The sequence below is a fragment of the Plutella xylostella genome, chromosome 22 (assembly GCF_932276165.1).
Source record: "Plutella xylostella chromosome 22, ilPluXylo3.1, whole genome shotgun sequence".
NCBI classification, from domain to species: domain Eukaryota; kingdom Metazoa; phylum Arthropoda; class Insecta; order Lepidoptera; family Plutellidae; genus Plutella; species Plutella xylostella.
In genome coordinates, this window is record NC_064002.1 from 1,344,779 (window position 1) to 1,369,075 (window position 24,297).

Below are 24,297 nucleotides of genomic sequence, written 5' to 3' on the forward strand. Positions count from 1 at the left end.
TATTAAGATTTCCAAAATCACCGATGTCTTAAGCGCCAAAAAAGTGCTCAGATCGAAACGAGACCCGCACCATTCGAAAGAGAAAAATCAGGCGATTCCAACGGTGTATATAACTCATATTCGCCAAAAGTGGCGGATAAAACATTCTGCCTTTCCACCGTCGATATTTATTTTTATTTGAAGGTATATAAAATTTATAAATAACGATATACCGAGAGTATAGGCTTTTATTACAAAAATGTTATTTGCGAGACATTGTAAGACAACTGAACTGACACTGACACGCAATTTCTTCATAATAGCCATAGATCATGACAATGTTAACATTCAAATACTACTTATCTATGTGTCTTGTTATTGTTCTATGGTCTTGTTCATAACGCCATCTTACATCTTTTTTGGTAGTAAGAGTAATATAAAGAGATGGCGCTACCTTCTACTAAAAGTTCAGCCATTAAGGCACTGACCCCTCCCTGCAAAACAACCCAACTTTTGTCAATGAAATGAATGACAATTTATCTGACAAAATAAATGTGTTCTGTGAAGCCGTGAGTGAGGTTGTTATTATTCTGAGGAATCTAAGGGGAGGTCATCAAAGTCAAATTGACAAATCATTGTCAAAAATGTAAATGTCAAAAAATACTCAACAAAATAATCAGCTGAGGGCGTAAACGTTTACAAATAAAACAAATTCAATAATTCTTTTAACCTATTTTAAATTTATTTAAGAATTTTTATGAAAATACGAAAGTTCTCCCATTAGCGATAAGTTACGGTACTATCTACCCGCAAAATCACCAATAAATTCACCGGTCAATTTTGGACGAAGACTTCATTTTGGATGTACAGAAGTTGGACGACTCCACGTCAATCATGTCTTCATCGCCGCCCCCAACTAAACCACCGCGCGGCGTGAAGCAAGGGAAGGAGACGGTACGAATGCATCACACACAGATAATTTAATTAGTAAACATATGACGATGATTCCCTGGCGAATCGCCAAACGCTTCTGATGTTTGTTTTTTATTATCGTAAGCGCATAGAACCCCTCCACCTGAAAGCAATTTGTGCGTGACGAATACATTAATTACTCTCTATACATTGCACATAACTTATCATCACTCAGTTTTCTTGAAATGGCTGCTAGTGTTCCTCCCGAGGTATTCATCTAGTTTACCTTGATTATTGGGTAGAAATAACTCTGCTCTTTGAACTTTAAGTGCCAAGTGATGACCAGATAGTGTAGTGGTCAGGTCCAGGCTTTGATCCCCGCCTGGACCAGATATTGGTTTAATGACAAATATTTGTTCCAATCTTGGATGTTCAATATGTGTGTTTTGTCTTTATGTGAAAAAGTGTTCTTGATGTCTCAACACATTGTTTTGTGTCAAATACATTCATATTAATAAAAAAAAAACAAATCACCCTCTATCTTGAATTTCAGAGTGGGCTGCTGATGTCAGTCATAAGGACTCTCTCGGCGAGTGAAACAAATGAACAGAGAGAGAAAGAGAGGGCCAAGCTAGAGAAGGAGTACAAGAAGAGTGATGCGAAGCTCGATGAGCTGGTGGCTCAGAATGCTGCTGAGATCATGGAAGTTATGCAGGTAAGATTTTGACATGGTTACAGGTGTAATTTTGGAATGACATACAAATGCTAAAAGGGTTTTATATCTACTGCATACAGCAATATTAAAAGGAGCAGTTATTTGTTATGTTGTACTTTTAAGGAATAAGCTTCAAAAGTAGAATGCCAATTCCAACTGTGAAACTGAAAGTTTTTACGTACATATGGAACTTTTGGTATAGTTTGAACAGGCCCATGATGTTTTTATATGAGGGTACTTGAATAATAAATCAGTTTACCTTCAACCTTCAATTGTGTCTTTTGATTACAAATCTACATGTGGACCCTTTTTAAAATCCTATAACCTCTATTCCAACAGAAGTTCAGCATGAGGGTCCTTGAATAATAAATCAGTTTGTATTCAACATACAATTTTCTTGTAGGTATCTTTTAATTACAAACCTATATTTAAAAACGTATCCGCCCTTATTTCAAACCAAATCTACCCTTATTATAAACATACATGTATAACTCCCACCCCCAACAGAAGTTCAGCCAAGCCCAAGCAGCCCTCTCTGCGTGGGGCCAGCGTAGCGACGCGGCCACGGCTCGACTCGGGGCTTGTAGACAACTGCTGCGGCTTCGGAGGGACGACCTGCGGCGCCTGTGGACTGACGCGAGGGCGTCCGCGCATGCGCTGGAGATGCTCACTGATATGTATGTTCTCTATCTCTATTCTCTGTGGGGGTGTCAGTACCTGCACCTGACTCTCTTCAGAAATATGTTAAACTGTATTCTTATGTTCACTGCTTGCTCTTGGTCACAAAAATCTGCCATCACAGTCTTTATTGTTAACAGCCGACTAGTGTTTTAAAACATGATTCTTTATTTTGTGTTAACTTAAGAGTTAAGGATGATACCGGTTCACAAAGATTAACCAATTAATCCTTGTTGCTTCAGTGAACTAGTAGCTAGCTCAGAGCACTCGTTCTCGTCGGCCGCCAGCAGCGGGCTGGTGCTGTCGGCGGCGCACACACTGCGCGGCGCGCTGGCGGCGGCCGCTTCGCTGCACGCGCCCGCGCTCCACGCCGCCGAGCTGCGGCTGCAGGTCAGTGCCCGCCATGCCCACACACATAGCCGAGACAGGTTTATTATACACTCAGGGGCAAAGAAACAGTTCCACTCACAAAATACCGACACCAAAAGACCCAATTTTTAATATTTTTTTTTGAATAAAATAGAAAGAAAGATAGAAAGAAAGAAACATTTATTTGACACACTGAACAATAAAAAACAGAAACAAATAGCTCTGTTGTGTATTGCATTGTTTTTGCGTTTTGGAATAATTTGGTGCTTTTCTCACTGGAAATGTCAATTCCCCGTGAGTGTATTAATAGGGTTTGTGAGTGGAACTTTATCATTGCCCGTGAGTGTATCAGTAGGCTACATCCCGCACAGCTCGCTGGCAGCTCGCTCAGGGCACTCGTTCTCGTCCGCCGCCAGCAGCGGGCTGGTGCTGTCGGCGGCGCACACACTGCGCGGCGCGCTGGCGGCGGCCGCCTCGCTGCACGCCGCCGAGCTGCGGCTGCAGGTCAGTGCCGTCCATGCCCACTAGGGCATGCAATACCGGAACAATTTTCAATACCGGTATTGAAAATTGTTCCGGTATTGCATGCCCTAGTGGGCATGGACGGGATCCCGGTATTAATACCGGTATTAGACTTCCTTGTAATAAATGGCATATACTGTGTTTAAAGGTCGAATACATCCAAATAAAACAAGAAAATGCAATCATATTCTGTATTTTGTTGTAGATTTTTACGAGAATTAAGTTTTAGAGTTTAAATTTTAGAATAAATTATTTTTTTACATCTGGTGCCGGTTTACGCATGGTCAACAGTAGATTTCTAGCAGCCGAAAACTGCATTAAACGGTTGGGAACAAGTGCGCTATCACAGCATATAGGAACACAAGGCTAACTAAATCTTAATCGCTTTATTTATAGCCTAAAAAAGTCCGATTCCGGTATTACTTCAATACCGGTATTAACTTTCAATACCGGTATTGAAAAAAGCGAGAAATTTGTCCGGGATCCCGGTATTACGGATACCGATATTGCGGTATTGCATGTCCTAATGCCCACACACATAGCCGAGACAGGTTTATAGTACACTCACGGGCAAAGAAAAGGTTTATTTATAGAAACTTTATTGCATACTTAAAAAAACATACACAGACAAAATACAAATTAAGAAGTTAGTACACAAAGGCGGGCTTATTGCCAAAAAGCAATTTCTTCCAGCCAACCCTGTCATTCATTCATTCATTCTATCATTCATTCATTCTTTCATTCATTCATTCATTCATTCATTCATTCATTCATTCGTTCATTCGTTCATTCGTTCATTCGTTCATTCGTTCATTCGTTCATTCGTTCATTCGTTCATTCATTCATTTATTCATTTATTCATTCATTCATTCAATCATTCAATCATTCATTCATTCATTCATTCGTTCATTCGTTCATTCGTTCGTTCGTTCGTTCATTCATTCATTCATTCATTCATTCATTCATACATTCATTCATTCATTCATACATTCATTCATTCATTCATTCATTCATTCATTCATTCATTCATTCATTCATTCATTCATTCATTCATTCATTCATTCATTCATTCATTCATTCATTCATTCATTCATTCATTCATTCATTCATTCATTCATTCATTCATTCATTCATTCATTCATTCATTCATTCATTCATTCATTCATTCATTCATTCATTCATTCATTCATTCATTCATTCATTCATTCATTCATTCATTCATTCATTCATTCATTCATTCATTCATTCATTCATTCATTCATTCATTCATTCATTCATTCATTCATTCATTCATTCATTCATTCATTCATTCATTCATTCATTCATTCATTCATTCATTCATTCATTCATTCATTCATTCATTCATTCATTCATTCATTCATTCATTCATTCATTCATTCATCCATCCATCCATTCATCCATTCATTCATTCATTCATTCATTCATTCATTCATTCATTCATTCATTCATTCATTCATTCATTCATTCATTCATCCATCCATCCATTCATCCATCCATCCATTCATCCATTCATTCATTCATTCATTCATTCATTCATTCATCCATCCATCCATCCATTCATCCATTCATTCATTCATTCATTCATTCATTCATTCATTCATTCATTCATTCATTCTGTGAGCCCCTTCGACACGACTCACAACTATTACGAACGCCGGATGGTACAAACTTAAAAGAAAACACCAGTATTACTATCACTATTCACTTCGAGGATCTCTGGAGATGTTCACTATTCGAGCTTGATGTTTACTGTTTGACTGTTACTATTAAACTGAACTTAATGTGCGCCAGACACCTCACTTTATATAGGCCGGCGGGCGATCTTCCCGAAAGTTCCAGAGATACTCGAGGTCACATTATTTATTATTATTATTACTAAGTAGGTATAAACAATCCATACTTATCAACTAACTATAAGTACCTAACTTAGCATCTAGAAAGTTCGCGGACGTTGTGGAACATTCCCTAACTATTGTTCTAGAAGCTTCCAGATTATTGTAGATCTATTGAATACATACTTATCTTTCTAGAACATTATCGATACTACTGGAAAGTGATGGAATGTTCCAGAACCTTCACGAATGATCTATTCGATCTAGCGATTGTCGCGAACATTACTCCCGCCGCAGCTCTTGTAGCTGTAACTACACGTGTTCGCGACATCTTCGTCGATAGGCAGCTCCTCGGTCATCTCCATAGTAGGCGGCCGCAGGATTCATGACTCCGTCACGTTGCTGCTGAGAATCTCGAACATACTTTTCCATCCATGGTGACCAATACTTGTCCGTTAGTCTCTTGTCTATGAGGTCCAGTCTTCTAACTGCCAAGTCACACTTGCTGTTGGACACTACTTTCCGCAGCAGTTCGGTCTCTCCCGCCGGTATACCCTTGAGTTTGTCCGCCAGAAACGGCAGCGCATGCCGATCTATCTCACTATCTGTCGGACTATCGAATTCTGTAGGGAGATGAACCGTTTTTATGGCACTCACACTCATCCTACGATTCTCTAGACTACGATCTTTTATCGTGTCTGTGGATGATGTGAGTGCTCCGACGACTTCAGCTGAGGGCGGCAGTGTAGGCCCCTCACTTTCAGCACTGACTGGCTCACTTGTCGATGTGACACTATTTACAGGAGCCACTCTATTTCCCTGCAGCGGTTTGTTCCGCTGTGGCTCCCGCCTGTTTTCACCAGCGACGACTACTTCCGCAAGTTCAGGCGTAATTCTGCTTGCGACGACGTTTTCCACAGGTTCAGGCGGGAGAAGGCAGGGCAAGACTTCCACCACAGGTTGGCTGACGACGACATTTCCCGCAGGTTCAGGCGGGACTTGGCACGTGGCGACGTCTTGCGATGCGCGTGCGTGGGTACTTCTCCGAATCCGTGCTTGTTTTATCTCTTCTTCTAGTGTGGCGACCTTGGCTTCAGCCAATTCAGCTTTTAATTCTTCTTCCTCAGCTTTAGCTTTAGCTGCAACTATGGCCACCAGAGCGTTAGCTTTAGCCATCTTCTTTTGTTGCTCAAGAAGTTCCAAGCGGGCCTGTAATTCTCTGCGCCGTGCACGAGAATCAATGGGGCGTGATAAACTTGGTGGATGTGAAGTTCCGTTCTTCGACGATCTAGACTCGTAGACACTTCCTTCTATTTGCTCCTCTTCCGAGTCCTCCTCTAGCGCGGCGACCTTGGCTGCAGCCAATTCGACATCAAACGTAGCTGCCTCAGCTTTAGCTATGGCCGCCTCTTTTCGTCGCTCGAGAAGTTCCAATCGAGCTTGGGCCAATTCTCTTCGCCGTGCACGAGAAGCAGTGGAGCGCGACGAACATGGAAGACATGATCTTCCCCGATTTGTCGATGTTGACTCGACACTATCTAGTGCAGCGCTGACTGCGGCGGCGGGGGCAACGGCAGTTGTGACACCGGCAACGACTATAGGGGAGGGTGGCAACAATGGAGGGTGCAGCGTCTCCGTCGTCGGCTCTGACGGCGGTTGTGGACCTGGTGTACCTCCTGTGGTTGCACCCAATGCCGATGCGTACTCCGTTGCATCTGCAGATCTCGTCGTGGAGACGGCAGATTTCTCGTCCGTAGTCCTCTTCACTGCGTACGACTTCTGAGACCTCGTTACAGGCATCTTCTTTTCTTCCAATCCGGTTTCACGAATGACCATAAATGTGAGGTCACTTCACGAACTAATACGAATGCCGGCTCGACTATTATCCGGCTCGAAGGACCATAAATGTAAGTCCCTTCGACACGACTCACAACTATTACGAACGCCGGATGGTACAAACTTAAAAGAAAACACCAGTATTACTATCACTATTCACTTCGAGGATCTCTGGAGATGTTCACTATTCGAGCTTGATGTTTACTGTTTGACTGTTACTATTAAACTGAACTTAATGTGCGCCAGACACCTCACTTTATATAGGCCGGCGGGCGATCTTCCCGAAAGTTCCAGAGATACTCGAGGTCACATTATTTATTATTATTATTACTAAGTAGGTATAAACAATCCATACTTATCAACTAACTATAAGTACCTAACTTAGCATCTAGAAAGTTCGCGGACGTTGTGGAACATTCCCTAACTATTGTTCTAGAAGCTTCCAGACTATTGTAGATCTATTGAATACATACTTATCTTTCTAGAACATTATCGAAACTACTGGAAAGTGATGGAATGTTCCAGAACCTTCACGAATGATCTATTCGATCTAGCGATTGTCGCGAACACATTCATTCATTCATTCATTCATTCATTCATTCATTCATTCATTCATTCATTTAACTGTTTCATTGCCCGTGAGTGTATCAGTAGGATACATCCGCACAGCTCGCTGGCAGCTAGCTCAGAGCACTCGTTCTCGTGCGCCGCCAGCAGCGGGCTGGTGCTGTCGGCGGCGCACACACTGCGCGGCGCGCTGGCGGCGGCCGCCTCGCTGCACGCGCCCGCGCTCCACGCCGCCGAGCTGCGGCTGCAGGTCAGTGCCCCCCATGCCCACACACATAGCCGAGACAGGTTTATTATACACTCACGGGCAAAGAAAAGGTTTATTTATTTATTTATAGAAACTTTATTGCATACTTAAAAAAACATACACAGACAAAATACAAATTAAGAAGAAGTTAGTACACAAAGGCGGGCTTATTGCCAAAAAGCAATTTCTTTCAGCCAACCCTGTCATTAATTAATTAATTAATTATTAATTAATTCATTCATTCATTCATTCATTTAATTGTTTCATTGCCCGTGAGTGTACTAGTAGGGTACATCCCCCAGCTCGCTGGCAGCTCGCTCAGAGCGCGGGGTCCCCTGCGGCGCCAGCAGCGGGCTGGTGCTGTCGGCGGCGCACACACTGCGCGGCGCGCTGGCGGCGGCCGCCTCGCTGCACGCGCCCGCGCTTCACGCCGCCGAGCTGCGGCTGCAGGTCAGTGCCCCCACATGCCCACACACATAGCCGACAGAGGTTTATTATACACTCACGGGCGAAGAAACAGTTCCATTCACAAAATGTAGACACCAAATAATAATATAATAATAATAATAAATAATAAATTTATTTATTTCAAAGCCAAAAACATAAGAAAAGGAACAATCTTACAAAGGTTCATAGAATAAGTATAGGCTGTACAGAATATGCTTAAATCGTGTCCCCTGATTCCCAAACTAGGTAAAAACCTGTACGATGAGGATCAGCGGTCACTCACCGTGCTAACAAAGATACAACCTAAAAGTATATCAAAAGTTATGCAAGAAAGTTATGACAAACAAGGTTAAGAAATAATTAAGAGTAGACAAATACGTTTGTATTGCAGAAGGCGCCATTAAGTTAGTTAGTAGTAGTATGTAAGTAGTAAGAAACAGTTCCACTTACAAAATGCAGACACCAAATACGTTTTTAGTTGGTTATATTCCATTGCTCTATTAAATGTGTTCCAATGTTGCAAGAAGCGTCATTAAGCTACATTTTCCGTTTTGGAATAATTTTGTGCTTTTTAGGGTTCCGTAGCCAAAATGGCAAAAACGGAACCCTAGTTTCGTCATGTCCGTCTGTCCGTCTGTCCGTCTGTCCGTCTGTCACAGCCGATTTACTCGGAAACTATAAGTACTACAGTGATGAAATTTGATGGGAATATGTGTTGTATGAACCGCTACAAAAATATGACACTAAATAGTAAAAAAAAAAATTGGGGGTGGGGCCCCCCATACATGTAACTGAGGGATGAAATTTTTTTTTTCGATGTACATACCCGTGTGGGGTATCAATGGAAAGGTCTTTTAAAATGATATAAAGTTTTCTAAAAAACATTTTTCTTAAAGTGAACGGTTTTTGAGATATCAGCTCTCAAAGTCGTAAAAAGTATGTCCCCCCCCCTCTATTTTTATAACTACGGGGTATAAAATTCTAAAAAAAATTGAGGTGATGCATGCTAATTAACTCTTTCAACGATTTTTGGTTTGATCAAAGTATCTCTTATAGTTTTTGAGATAGGTTGATTTAATTGCTGCTACGGAACCCTTTGTGCGCGAGCCCGACTCGCACTTGGCCGGTTTTTTTCACTGGAACTGTTTCATTGCCCGCGAGTGCACTAGTAGGGTACATCCCCCCCAGCTCGCTGGCAGCTCGCTCAGAGCGCGGGGTCCCCTGCGGCGCCAGCAGCGGGCTGGTGCTGTCGGCGGCGCACACACTGCGCGGCGCGCTGGCGGCGGCCGCCTCGCTGCACGCGCCCGCGCTCCACGCCGCCGAGCTGCGGCTGCAGGTCAGTGCCCCCACATGCCCACACACATAGCCGACAGAGGGTTATTATACACTCACAGGCAATGAAAAGGTTCCACTTACAAAATGCAGACACCAAATACGTTTGTATTTGGTAATATTCTGTTTTGGAGTAATTTGGTGCTTTTCTCACTGGATCTGTTTCAAATACGTTTTTAGTTGGTAATATTCTGATGCGCAGTTAAATGTATTCCAATGTTGCAAAAAGCGTCATTAAGCTACATTTTCCGTCTTGGAATAATTTGGTGCTTTTCTCATTAGAAATGTCAATTCCCCGTGAGCGTATTAATAGGGTTTGTGAATGGAACTTTATCATTGCTCGTGAGTGTACTAGTAGGATACATCCCGCACAGCTCGCTGGCAGCTCGCTCAGAGCACTCGTTCTCCTCTGCCGCCAGCAGCGGGCTGGTGCTGTCGGCGGCGCACACACTGCGCGGCGCGCTGGCGGCGGCCGCCTCGCTGCACGCGCCCGCGCTCCACGCCGCCGAGCTGCGGCTGCAGGTCAGCGAGCTGCATAAGTAGCTATACACTTTTGTACCTTGTCAATTTGAAACCGCCTATGAATTAATTGAAACCTTGACGGTTTCGTCAGTTTGACAAGGTACAGAAGTGTATAGCTTGCTGCTATACTTATGCAGTTGACCGTACAGACGACTGTTAAGGAACTGACACCTCTCCGTTCATCGTTTACAGGGGCCACGACAGGGGCGTTCGTCATGCTCTCTGCTTGGTGAACTGACGAGTAACCTATCGTCAGTTTTATCTCTATAAGCTTGAGCTGTCGCATATCAATTTACCCTGTTCAAAACATTTAGGTACCCTGTTCGCAAAATTTTCTGAAAGTAAATATTAATATCATCTCAATGTCTAAAACGGGTGATTTTCACAGATACTTATAAAGATGCCACATTAATAACAACATCCATACATCCACATCCACACCAGTATTTACCTATCTTATCAAGTTTACTCACCAATGACCTCTACACCCACAGATGAAGAAGCAAGAGCTGGTGGACACGATAGTTTCCGGTCTGAACGCGGCCGTGTACCGCGGGCAGCCGGCGCTCAGCCGCCGCCCGTCCGCCCGGCGCCGCGCCGCGCTGCTCATAGCTGGTAACTACATCATCATCATCATCATCATCATCATCATCATCATCATCAGCCAATAATAATCCACTGCTGGACATAGGCCTCTCCCTTGTTTTCTGCTGCTAGCTGGTATGATGATGCTCTAGTTGTTGTTCTGTCTGCTGCTGCTGCTCGCTGGTAATTACATGATGCTGCTCTAGTTGTTGTTCTGTCTGCTGCTCGCTGGTAATTACATGATGCTGCTCTAGTTGTTGTTCTGTCTGCTGCTCGCTGGTAATTACATGATGCTGCTCTAGTTGTTGTTCTGTCTGCTGCTCGCTGGTAATTACATGATGCTGCTCTAGTTGTTGTTCTGTCTGCTGCTCGCTGGTAATTACATGATGATGCTCTAGTTGTTGTTCTGTCTGCTGCTCGCTGGTAATTACATGATGCTGCTCTAGTTGTTGTTCTGTCTGCTGCTCGCTGGTAATTACATAATGCTGCTCTAGTTGTTGTTCTGTCTGCTGCTCGCTGGTAATTACATGATGATGCTCTAGTTGTTGTTCTGTCTGCTGCTCGCTGGTAATTACATGATGCTGCTCTAGTTGTTGTTCTGTCTGCTGCTCGCTGGTAATTACATGATGCTGCTCTAGTTGTTGTTCTGTCTGCTGCTCGCTGGTAATTACATAATGCTGCTCTAGTTGTTGTTCTGTCTGCTGCTCGCTGGTAATTACATGATGATGCTCTAATTGTTGTTCGTCTTCTTCGTTTTAAATCAAATGTCAAAATGGGTCGAAAATAGTGGCTGCACGAGAAACGCCGAGGACAAAGAGTTGTGATGACTCTTGACAGAGTCCTATTCATTCATCCAGTGTGATAATGTGTTGTGAGTTCCAATACAAAATTTGAAATGAAATCGAAAAGTTTGAAGCAACCATTCTAGTTCAAGAGCCTTGAAAACCAACAAATGACAAATAAAAAGCATGGATTTGACAGCTGCCATATGACTCATTTACAAAGTATAGATTTAATTTCAATATGATGGAATATCTATGTGGATTGTGGATTGACTGGACAGTACTTTAGGCTTTCTAACCCTGTATAATTTCAATTTCTTTCTTGTTACAGAGCTTACAAAACCGGAGGAAGTGACAGACGCCTACCTACAAGACATAACTCCCGAGTTCGAAGCGTCTCTTACTGAAGAGGACAAGACGTTTGAGACTACCGTCATGATATCACTTGAGGCATTGGGGGTTTTGGACTCGCTGAAGGAAGCTTCTGAGGTAAGTTGTAACTATTGTTTTAACCACGATTTAGAAGAAATAGGTATATTACACACTCACAAAAAACAAAAAGTATGTTTTTGTCCGGCCAAGCGTGGAGATTATGGCATCCTTAAAGTCTTGGAGGTGGCCCATTTCAGCAGAGGAATATTAAATTAAATGCTATATAAATTTTATTATATATTTATAAATATGTTGTCTATTTAGAAGACTTGTATTTTTAAAATTTGAAAAGTCTATAGAGTAATGAGTGCAAATTTAGACGAAATACTTACTAGTACTAGCAAGTAGCTTCAACATCAGCCATTTTAATCAATCCAAAACAAATTTACTAATTCCAGAAATTCAAAGTGCAAATCCAGGGCCAACTCCTAGAAGTAATAGACACGGTGTCCCGTCGCATCATAGCCGAAAGGGACACCGACATAGAAGGCGACGAGTGCGAGCGAGACGGCGATATACAGATCAACGATAGTGCGACAGAGAGCGATAGACCGCTGACCCGGCTAGTGCAGTGTCTGAGTGACGAGTTCCGAGCTAATGCTCTTAGGAATAACAGGTATGTAGAAGCGGGATAGCAATAATGGGGTAGGGATATTAACTAGGGATTGATGCTAGCATCTCATATGTTTTTTATTGTTTTTTAAAGATTTAAGAAGACCTTATATCATCTGATAACCTAGTTTGAGCATTAATGTGTCATTTGTTTCTTATGTAACGATATTATTTCATTTAAGTATGTATCATAATTTGTCCACGCACTTCCAGATTGCTCCAACTATGGCGTGCGGCGTTGCAACGTCACAAGATGTCGGACTCGTGTCTCCACACCGAGCAACACTACTGGAGCGCCGTGCAACAAGTCGTTAGTACACTTATACATACGTTGGATTATACTTTTATACCTATCATAGGCGAAGGGTCTGTACAAAACGATTCCCTTTTAGATGGACTGATTTGATATTTGATGTGCACCTCACGATATTTGATGGTAGATAAGTATATTTTCATGACACCGAATTACCCTAAAAATCAAATACGCTCGCATACACTCATCATAAACAAATAATGAGAGAGATTGCACCTCTTAAGTGTCCCTAAAAATACCAAAAACAAACGGAATGTATATCATGTCGGGGTCACCAACTCAACATTGTATTTCTTTACCAATAAATTTATTGCCTTTCTCCACCTACCCTCAGATGCAACTGCTACTAACAGAATACCTGGAGATATCCAGGCTATCATGTTGGGGTGACCAACTCAACACTGTATTAAATTTTTTTACCAATAAATTATTTTCCTTTCCCAATCTACCCGCAGATGCAACTGCTACTAACCGAGTACCTGGACATATCCTGGCTATCATGTCGGGGTCACCAACTCAACGCCTATTTCCTTTCCTCAGATGCAACTACTCCTAACCGAGTACCTGGACATATCCTGGCTCGCCGTCAAAGGGCGTAGCGCGGCGCCGCCCCCCGACCTAAGGCTTCCTGACTACTTCGCCAAGAAACGGGTGCCGAGGAAGCCGGCACGACTGTTCACTTTACCTCGTGAGTTTAGTCACTTAGCTCTGTAGATAGCTGACGTTTAGTGCCGATTTCGCCATAGTGGGTTAGAGCATAACCAGGGATTATTGCTTGACTTGATACATTTGTCAAGAATTTAATATGAAGATGGCGTATAATTGATCAACCATTCCCTGGTTACGATCTAACCGACTATGGAGAAATTGCAGCTTAAACTGACATCGGTACCAGCAGTTTCGTACTTGAGTAAATCTACATACATTATGCTCATGGATGCTTCAGGGAGAAGGGGTAGATTTGATTCGCAGGAGCCACCCGCTTTTCCCTGTACATTTGTATGTTTACCTAAACTTGAACTAAATTCCTCCTGCAGGACAATTCAGTCAATCACAGCATTGCAATTTTTACTTAAGTTTGATCATAAGCTTAGCATTTGATAACCCTTTAGTTATCTAACAAAATCTCAGTATGACGATCAATACCCTGACATGAACTCCCGAAGCACAGAACTTCACCTTCCCTTCTCTCCCCATCCAGCGGTAACATCGACCACGCAGCCATCAGCCCGCCGCCTGGCCCGCGCGCCACTAGTGGCGTCCCCGGGCGCAGCGCGCCTGCCGGCCGTCCTGCCGCCGCTGCACGAGCTGGCCTCGCTCGCGGCGCGCCCGTGAGTACATGCAGCGTGACGTCACCCACACAGCCAGAGTACAGTCAGCAAAAGATATGCCACTACGGCCATCCTAGTGCAAACAGTTTTATCCTGAGACTTCTGGGTGGAAAATAGACGAATCCTGCCGTCGCTACACGAGCTGGCCACATAAGTGTGTCGCCGCGCAGCCCGTGAGTACACATGTACGGTCAGCTGCATAAGTAGGTGTACATTTTTGTACCTTGTCAAACTGACTACATAACAAACTGACAATGTTTTAATAGGCATTTTGCGACTGTATTTGCAGCGCTGACGGCACTCGTTGAAAGTGTCACCATGTTGTAGATACTGCCAAATAACTAATGAAGAATTGGAATGAGAGTTTCCTTCGATGTAGCGGGACGGTATAGCTTGGTGGGAAAATGTCGCTAGCTATAGTTCTTTGCTAGTTTATTACTTATTGTCAAACCTTAGATGCTTTTTACACGCCAAGAAAAAAAATACGTCTTTTTCCCAGAAGATTTTGTCTTGTATCTCCCTAATAAGAAAAACATTAAATTAGGTGAATTTTAATGTTTATTTTTCCCTTCCACAGTGGCACCGAATGCTCGCTCAAAGAGTTTATAACGAACTACGTGCGTGAGTGTGAGACGGAACGTTTATCTACGGAGGGACGGACCGCCATAGACAACGCTATGAAAGAGGCTAGTGCTTGGCGCGAGAGGGCGCCACCGCCGGGCGGACGGTGAGAATTAGACCTTAGTTACTGGAGATTAGAGTCGGTTTTGCAAAACTCAAAGGACCCAAAAATGTCGATACCTAAACTCCATACACATTTATGCTTATGAAGCTATCTTTTTATCACATTTTTAATGCCCATGCCCATTTCTATTGTTTGTCCTCCTCAATTATCTATAGATTTTCTTTCTTTGTACACAAATCTGGACACAGTAACTTGTAAAGTCAAAGTGAAATGATTAAAAAATCTGATGAACGTAAATTTTATAAACTACTCTCCGTTCTAATAAGGGGCTCTTTTTGTCTTAGGAGGAGAAGAATGGAGGTAAGATAATTATGTGAAAGACCATTTTAACACAGGCTGTTTACTCTCTATCCGCAGGGAACACCGTCTAATATTCACCTGCTGCATTTCCTCGTGGGAGGCAATAGCGTCCGTAGCGAAGTCGGCGAAACGGTGCGGAAGCTTCGGCGGCTCTGAAGCAGCAAGGGCGATATTACCTTGCGCCGCCGCCCTATGTGCCCATGCTAGGGCCGCGCATTCTAGAATGGTGCCGGTCACTTCGCGAGCTGCTAGGTAATTATGCTGTCCTGGTACTTTGGTGTTCGTCTTGTGTGCCTCAATTATTAAAGTAGGGCAAATGGGGCCGGTTAAATCGCGAGCTGCTCGTTGTTCATGCTATCCTGGTACTTTTATGTTAGTAATTAGGTATATAAGGGCGATATTGCTGTGTGCAGCCGCCTAATATGCATGTTTGAGGTCGGCGCATATAAAAAAATGATGCCGTTTAGAATGCGAGCTGCTCAGTAATTATGCTGTCCTGGTACTTTTGTGTTTGTGTGCCTCAAGCAGTAAATAAGGGCCAATGGTTCCTGTGGCTTCGCGAGTTGCTAGGTATTTATGTTGTCCCGGTACTTTTGTGTTAGCTGTAAACTAAATAAGGATGATATAGCCGTGCGTAACCGTGCTATATATTCAACATGCCACGTGCCTAAGTCAGTCCGCGGTTATTATTTTAGTTAGACATGAAAGAAGGAAACATCGCCACACGTCCTGAATGAATAGCATGATATTTACTGTAGTTTTTAAGTTACCTATCTAGTATTTAAATTACCGGCATTATAAATAATTTTCAGATGGTTATCGGACGACGACATAGTCCGCTTCCTGCAGTCGCTGCCCAACTGGCGCGTCGCCACCGCCGCCGAGCCCGTCGCAGAGGACAAGGCTCTCGAGGAGGTAACGTATCTGTTTGTGTATGTGTACTACATAGTCCGCATCCTGCAGTCGCTGCCCAACTCTCGAGGAGGTAACGTATCTGTTTGTGTATGTGTACTACATAGTCCGCTTCCTGCAGTCGCTGCCCAACTCTCGAGGAGGTAACGTATCTGTTTGTACGTGTGTACAGGGTACAGGGTAAAGTCAATTTCATGAGCAGATATGGAGTTAGTTATTGGAAATAAATGTTGTTAAGCTGTACCATAGTCTGTTAGATCATTAACACTTTTGTTACATTGTAATGTCATCAATTATACGTCTATTAAATTCTTGACAGATGTATTAAAAGTCAACAACGAATCCAACTAGTCCATTTTTATGATCTAACAGAGTATGGTGAAACTGGGCCTTAAGGTCATATTACATATAAACGGAACATAACATAAACGGAGCGCCTTTCTTTTCTTCTGTCGCGAGCTCGCTAACGCCTGCTTGACAGAAGAAAAGAAAGGCGATCCGTTTACGCTACGTTTATATGTGATGTGTGTGACCTTATGTAGTTGAGCTTATTATGTACTTAAATTAGGATTTTATACCAGTTTAGTGATGTCGATTCTGAAGGCAGAAATTCTAATTTTAACGCTGTCAAACTAAAAAATTTGCTAGCATAAAATGACATTTACGGAAAAAATCATAGAGTCGAACATTAAACAAAGAATTTTAGGTTTTGACAGCTCTAAATTTAGAATTTCTGCCTCCAGAATCGACATCAGTAACTTACTAAAGTCAGGATCGAATAAGGGTACATTGATTTTCTGTTTCCACTAGTTTGCCTAACATCCTATTCAAAATCCCCAGGAACTTCACCAAGCCTACTCTCGCGAGGCGGAGATCCTGGGTTCGAGTCTGCGCGACGGCGCCGTGACCCGCGCGGAGATCATAGCCGAGGTCGCCGCGCTGGCCGACATGGCGCTGCTGTGCGAGAGTATGGTGGGTTCATTGATGAAAATACATTCAAATATACAAAGGGATGAAATGAATTGATGCCGAAAATAAAAACACATATTCTACTGGTCCATTCTATGGATGTTCGCTGGAATGACGACCTTAGGCCGGTAGCCGGTAGTGGCTTGATGAGGACGGCCGAGGACCGAGTGTTGTGACGCTCCTTGGGAGGCCTTAGGCCTATGTCCAGCAGTGGATGATTAATGGCTGATGATGACGATGATTCTATTCTATTCTGAAATGGGGCGAAGTTTTTGTACGTGATTCTCTCGAGTGGTACGTGGATTTTTTGTACTTATGTCCTTATTTTCAGCTCAGCCAGAAATAAATAATTAAAAATAATTTAGTGTGAGACAATAGATATAATAACTGGTTCGTTATGTTTCCAGGCATGGATAAGCACCAACGTGAAGTCGCTCCCATCCCTCATGAGCGGCATCAAGCTGGGCGACAAGCTACAGGCTGACCTCGCCGCCGCCGCCGCCGTCTTCGACGAGATTCAACACAAGTGTCTGTTGTTGCTGCATTTGGAGGTTAGTGTTTATCTGATGTTTTATATAGAGAAATATTATTATTTCGTACACAACTAGAAGTAGGGTGCTTCAGTATAAATTCTGAACTGGACGAAATCAAAAGCGAACGCTTTCTTGGAACACTACTGCTACGACAGATGATGGAACCTTTGAATTTCATCCGACGCCAACTTTTGATTTCATCTGCACTTTTGTCTAGGGTGGATTTTTCACTGTATTGAATAGCCGAAGTGCTAGTTGGCTGGCCATACTATGCTGAAGAACCGATCACTAAAGGGGTAAACATAATAAGGACAACATGAACAGACTAGCGCAGTGTGCAATGCCCTCTCACCCGCTAGACCGACGGCCTTACCCTCTAGTGGCTGGATTATGATGGCCGAGGCATATTTAAGGCGGAGATTGTGCGGCGTATGACCGTTTCTGGGAATTGCAATACTAATAAGGGAACATTTAGCTACTTTGTCACTATTTTGCCAGTTCGTTTGTTGTCAGAAGAAGCATGTTTTTGCAATGAACATTAATTAACATTAACGTAATTCCAGATGCGCATCCAGTGCTTCCACTACCTGGGCGGGCCGGGCGGCGGCGCGGCCCCGCTGGCGGCGGCGCTCACCTCCTTCCACGAGCACGCCTCGCCCGTGCTGTCACTAGCCAGCAGACAGGTAACTAACAGACACAGACACAGACACAGACACAGACACAGACACAGACACAGACACAGACACTGTGACAGATGCGCATCCAGTGCTTCCACTACCTGGGCGGGCCGGGCGGCGGCGCGGCCCCGCTGGCGGCGGCGCTCACCTCCTTCCACGAGCACGCCTCGCCCGTGCTGTCACTAGCCAGCAGACAGGTAACTAACAGACACAGACACAGACACTGTGACAGATGCGCATCCAGTGCTTCCACTACCTGGGCGGTCCGGGCGGCGGCGCGGCCCCGCTGGCGGCGGCGCTCACCTCCTTCCACGAGCACGCCTCGCCCGTGCTGTCACTAGCCAGCAGACAGGTAACTAACAGACACAGACACAGACACTGTGACAGCTGGCGGCGGCGCTCACCTCCTTCCACGAGCACGCCTCGCCCGTGCTGTCACTAGCCAGCAGACAGGTAACTAACAGACACAGACACAGACACAGACACAGACACAGACACAGACACAGACACAGACACAGACACAGACACAGACACAGACACAGACACAGACACAGACACAGACACAGACACAGACACAGACACAGACACAGACACAGACACAGACACAGACACAGACACAGACACAGACACAGACACAGACACAGACACTATCACTAGCCAGCAGACAGGTAACTAGGGGCCCTTTAACTAGGGTATACAGGATGTTGCAAAAAAGGTATACTAAGCCGAAAGCTACGAGTGCACTACTTATATCTAAGCCCGGAAATGAAATCAGAATATCAAAATTAGCAAAATAATCCATAGCAACAAACAAAACCTTTTTGCAACAGCTAGTATACGACTATAATTGTTTTTCATATATTTTTTACGACATACAATGCGTTATTTTCCGATGCGACGATGCGAAGCACTAATGGGGCCTTACCCTAACAGCAACACACGGCACCACTGTCACAGCATCAACTGTAGTGGATATACCCATAGTGCCCATGTGAACCTGATATGAGCTAAAAGGAATTTATAGTTCTAAAGAAACCAGTAATAGTCTAGTAGTAAACACGAATGTATGGAGTTAATCACTTGTGTTAGTTCCCTTTTTCGTAGCCAACCTCGAAAGTAATGACAATTAATTTCATGTTATGTTTTTATAATAACAAAAACCTACTCACTCCTTCACTAATACCATCACATATTTTCCCCTCCTCAGTACATAATGAACGGCATCGGCGAGATGATGTCAGCCGGCATCGTCTGGTGCTGCGTCGAAGAACGAGACGCGAACACCCGCCTACCCACCCTGAGGCACTGCCTCGCCGCCCTCAGCCTACCCCACCGGGGCCTGACCAGCGCGACGCGGTATATACAGCTGCTGGCTGACCCTCCCGAGGTAGGCATATCAATAGTAATAACAATACTCGCCTACCCATACTGAGGCACTGCCTCGCTGCACTCAGCCTACCCCACCGGGGCCTGACCAGCGCCACCCGGTACATACAGCTGCTGGCTGACCCTCCCGAGGTAGGCATATCAATAATAATAACAATACTCGCCTACCGACACTGAGGCACTGCCTCACTGAACTCAGCCTACCGCACCGGGGCCAGACCAGCGCCACCCGGTATATACAGCTGCTGGCTGACCCTCCCGAGGTAGGCAGAATTAATAATAATAACAATAGTCGCCTACCCACCCTGAGACTGCTTCTTCGCACTCAGCCTACCCCACCGGGGCCTGACCAGCGCCACGCGGTACATACAGCTGCTGGCTGACCCTCCCGAGGTAGGCATAACAATGATTATAACAACACCCGCCTACCCACCCTGAGACACTGCCTCGCTGCACTTAGCCTACCCCACCGGGGCTTGACCAGTGCGATATACAGCTGACCCGCCTGAGATAGGCAGAATACTTATGCTGCACTGCATAATACTCGTACTATCGCTCTATCTGTTGGTCGGAGGTCAATCATAGCAGCAGTTTGCATTTCAAAGCTATATTTTCTCCATATGTACAAATTACGAATAACTCCGAGGCTCCATCTAATCCATAACAGTCTCTCGTCTTCAGTCTTTCGTCAATGTAGCAGATTCTAGATCGAATAAAATTTCTAAATTTTGTATAGAAAAATATTCCATTGCCTATCTATCTATATGTAGGTAAGTACATGCATTATTTATTTTACTTTCTTCCTTATATTCATCTTATTATCTATCCTATAAATAATGTATTTAATACTATTTAAATACTTCACATCTAACTTACCATCATTCTCCCTATCCGCAGGAAATCATCAAATCAGTCCGAGAGAAGGGCGCCCAATTCTCCGAGCTGGAATACCTGAACGCCTTCAAGATAATCGGGGCCAAGCGAGGCCTGTCCCAAGCGGACATGAAGGGGTATTTGAAGCAACTGTCCTCGGCTTTGGGACATATTGGGGTAACTGTTTAATGTATTTTTAATATGTTGGTAGATTTGGTTGGTGGCGGTGATTCCATCGAAAATATGAATAAATAATATAACTCTGGTAGTTTAAATTACCTACGTCATCTAAGATGACCTAAGAAACAGAGGATTGGTGCAAATAAGTTTCAAATTATCGTTTAGTATCTATTTGTGGGAGATTAAAAATAGAAGTACCGTTGGGTCCTATTTTAATAATGAAAATACTCTTAAAGTGTATCTATCTAACCCACGTTTAGGTATAATTAAATATCAATCAATGAACGTGTAATTATTTAAGTTGTTTACGCATTTATGAGATTATAAGAGAAAATGAAAAGTTTAATATTGTTTGTTAAGATCATTTTAAAATAAAAATTAAAATTATTAACTGCTTTTATGTACGTTGCTTGAAACCTACGCCTTACTAGTTAGTATTTAATATAATTAAGAGTATTTAAATGCAATAAAAATAAAGACATAATTTATCTAAGTATATTTTCTAATTAACTACCTAATTCAAATTTAAAAAATAATAATTTAGATGATAATTTACCTGAGTTTATTCAAACTGTCATCTAGAATTTTATGAAAAATCTAAATAATCAGAATGATCATTTTTCAGTTTTTATATTCGTTGGCAAAGGGGTGTAAAATTAAACCATTATTGAGTTTCCTCCCATATCTTTTTATTCTAAATACATTAATATTCTGTAGTTCAACTCAAATATTCATTTTAACTATTACAAGCTAATCCTTTTAATTTAAACATAAATAATGTTATGCAAATGTCCAGCATTTGCACACTTTTTTATATTCGGTGTTAATAAAATTCACTATAAGTAGGTAGTATCGTCCAATCTTAACGATAGTTCCCATTATCAGACAATCGTACTTACATTATTATAAATTAGACAATTTACTATTTAATAGGTATTTTAAACATCGAGAGTCAACTTGTTAATAAAAGGTTTCCCAAATACAGGTTATCTACGTTGGGTTTGGCAATGCGATCAGATAGCACGTGGCTAGTGCAGGCATGACACATAATATTATGTTAATATAATACATTACACTTGTATATTATATTTGATAGAAAGATTAATATAACAGTTGAGACTGCGATGCAATTTTACTGCTATTTTGCATCATGTCTGCACGACAACGACACATTTGATCACTTCAATTTGTGATAATCAGTTCCAATGCAAGACTACTGCATGCATTCAATAACGTCTAAATTCATCCGTAAATAGAGATTGATATCTTCATTCACGCTTACTTTGATAGCAAACTGCATTACTGAGATCGCAAATTGAAGTGGTCAACTGTTAAGATTTTATTAAAGGTACAGTCCGACTAAGAAGTAACTAAACGGTAATACTTGAACGGCATATACGCTCAGATACAGATACTTGACTATTTTATTAATCAGTGTATTTAAAAGCTGCAGAGTCCACAATTCTTGTGACATGAACTACGTAAGATTGGGCACGTTAAACACAGATCTACGTACATTTTTAACACAATTTCGTTACAAATACAATACAATTATAAAACAAAAAAATATTATTATGTCTAAGCGTATTTTTTTACTATTTTTAATTTAACACACAAGTAGTTTTAAGCGTTTTAGGTGTGTCATGTCACCGGGGACATATCAAATCCTAATCTATGTAGTTTCAAAATCAGACGTTTTGAAGACATCATCGGCATTATGCATACGGGTCGTCACTCTAGTCTGCCGGTACAAATCTTAAATTACCTACGAAAATAATGTACATTGGACCTTCATTCTCGATGCCGATGAATGTCCGGGGCCCACTTGGATCCAACTGATCCACTTTACACCACTTGGTAATATTTTCACAACTCTTTCGACCACAGTATCGCCATAGATCGGCGTAATTGAAAAAAATAACTAGCAAAAATTAGTGGATCAAAAAGGGGGAATTATTCATTTGTAGTTGAGAGTAAATCCAGTGAATCCAAGTGGGGGCCGAACGAATGAGTGGCGAACGACTTGGCGACTCGATCTCACGACAGATCCCGGAGCGAGCGCGGCGACCAACACAAACAGAAACATTACAAACTTGTAAACAATGAGTACATTCAATAAGAGACCAGCTCGTAAAAGTGATAAAATCGAACATGAAAACTATAATAACAATAGGTAATTTAAGTATTCCATCATCCCATTACGTAAATGTTCACAAAATGAGCGTATCAGTACAGTATAGTCGTGAAAATTTACTGATCCAACAGACGATATTATAGGCACATTAAATTCTACAATACTGGGGGTCTACCTGAGATCAGATTGACACTAGTGAGCCGAAACGAAACTATATTTCCGTACGGATCTCTTAGCTATCGACGACTTAGTGGTGAAGGTGAGAGCTTCCCAGCGCCCGTCGGCCTGAGATTGTACAGATACGTATAATGAGAGAGATGAAGCGCCCCTAGCGCCTTGTGCGTCACTACCGTACTATTGCAACTCCCGGCACTTCACACAGTAACAACTCGGTTAGTAATACTTCCTCAAAACACTCCAAGCCAATATTAGTTGCGTTTCTTTTAAAGCAAAATAATTATCACTAACTTGGGGAACTAGTTTAAAAACAATTTATAAAAATAATACATTATGCTAAAGAGAAAAATAACGGGATCGCCAGCGACCCTTGTAAGAAATGAGGTGCTCAGGTTTACCGTCAGTAAAGCTACTCGCGGCGCGAGGCCGATACATCTCATATTCAGAAAAAGACACAACAACAACTCTGAAAGGCAATTTTAAAAATGTACCTTAAAGTAGCTCTATATTAAGGAATACCTAAATGTTAATATAATATAGTGGTGAATAACATCATTATCGCAAACCCGTATTAAATATATGAGAAACGTGGATGATATGACAATATAAATTACCCTTTCATACCAATTAATAAGCGTTTTCAATGTCCTAAATTAACCGGCCGCTTACCGCGGGCCGAACCATTATATCTACTTACACATTATCATTTAACTTTGTACGAACCGAAAACTATCTAATTACAGGGATATTTCAATTTTTCTCAACTTAACAATCAATCAATTATTTCACATCTTTGGTTAGATAAAAACGAAACACTAAAATACAAAAACACTAGACAATCGAACGTTACACAATCATTGGAGGGACATATTATTTAGTCGTTAGGTAAATTCTAAACAACATTGCATAATAATCACATACAAATAAATATGGTCGAAATGTTACGATGCGGCCGTGGACCGTCCCATTTCGAGTTAAGCGTCAACAACACATTGTATCTGAGAGCTCCAGTACGCAAGGGGCGGCGGGGCTACTGCCAGAGCCTCCACCATACCTGCATCTTCTCTGAGAGTTTCTTGTAGATTCCCAGTAGTTTCCGTCACATCCCGCCATCGCCTTCCCCTTCGCAATCCTCCGAACCCTCGCCCTCCTCTAGCGTTACCTGAGAACAAGAAATATGCAATAGTTAGTTACTGTTCAGTATTCTATAAATATCCTAAAGCTGTATTTTATCATTTAGTCTTCCGTACCGTAATATTGCACTCAAAATATTAAATTGTTAGGTCTCTATTTATGTACATAAGTTGATAGAAAGTAGATCTGAAGTTTGTTTATCCGAACTTTATCAGTTTTACTTTTGGGTTGTTAAACTAATAC

At 42.5% G+C, this 24,297-nt stretch overlaps 2 protein-coding genes across 5 annotated transcripts in view; one reads left to right on the top strand and one right to left on the bottom strand.

The window, feature by feature from the left end:
• The first annotated feature begins 631 nt into the window (after nt 1-631).
• Nucleotides 632-20,650, top strand: LOC105382140 (exocyst complex component 4). The gene is made up of 24 exons (XM_048629071.1): nt 632-933; nt 1,445-1,606; nt 2,114-2,283; nt 2,527-2,750; nt 3,009-3,157; nt 7,508-7,681; nt 7,967-8,128; nt 8,517-8,533; nt 9,314-9,461; nt 9,740-9,979; nt 10,474-10,594; nt 11,678-11,835; nt 12,177-12,394; nt 12,604-12,700; nt 13,244-13,391; nt 13,905-14,034; nt 14,612-14,761; nt 15,137-15,331; nt 15,892-15,994; nt 16,832-16,963; nt 17,368-17,511; nt 18,057-18,176; nt 19,378-19,557; nt 20,454-20,650. Exons 1-24 carry the CDS (start codon nt 874-876, stop codon nt 20,616-20,618), a joined length of 3,567 nt encoding a protein of 1,188 aa, XP_048485028.1. The 5' UTR covers nt 632-873; the 3' UTR covers nt 20,619-20,650.
• Nucleotides 20,651-21,276: 626 nt separating this feature from the next.
• The window catches only part of LOC105382098 (cAMP-specific 3',5'-cyclic phosphodiesterase, isoforms N/G), a 162,734-nt gene continuing 159,713 nt past the window's right edge, over nt 21,277-24,297 (bottom strand). For all 4 annotated transcript variants that reach the window (XM_048629253.1, XM_048629255.1, XM_048629254.1 and 1 more), the window contains one exon: nt 21,277-24,082. In XM_048629253.1, the coding sequence (XP_048485210.1) occupies nt 24,020-24,082 (63 nt within the window). In that variant the 3' untranslated portion in view covers nt 21,277-24,019. The remainder of the gene's footprint in view (nt 24,083-24,297) is intronic.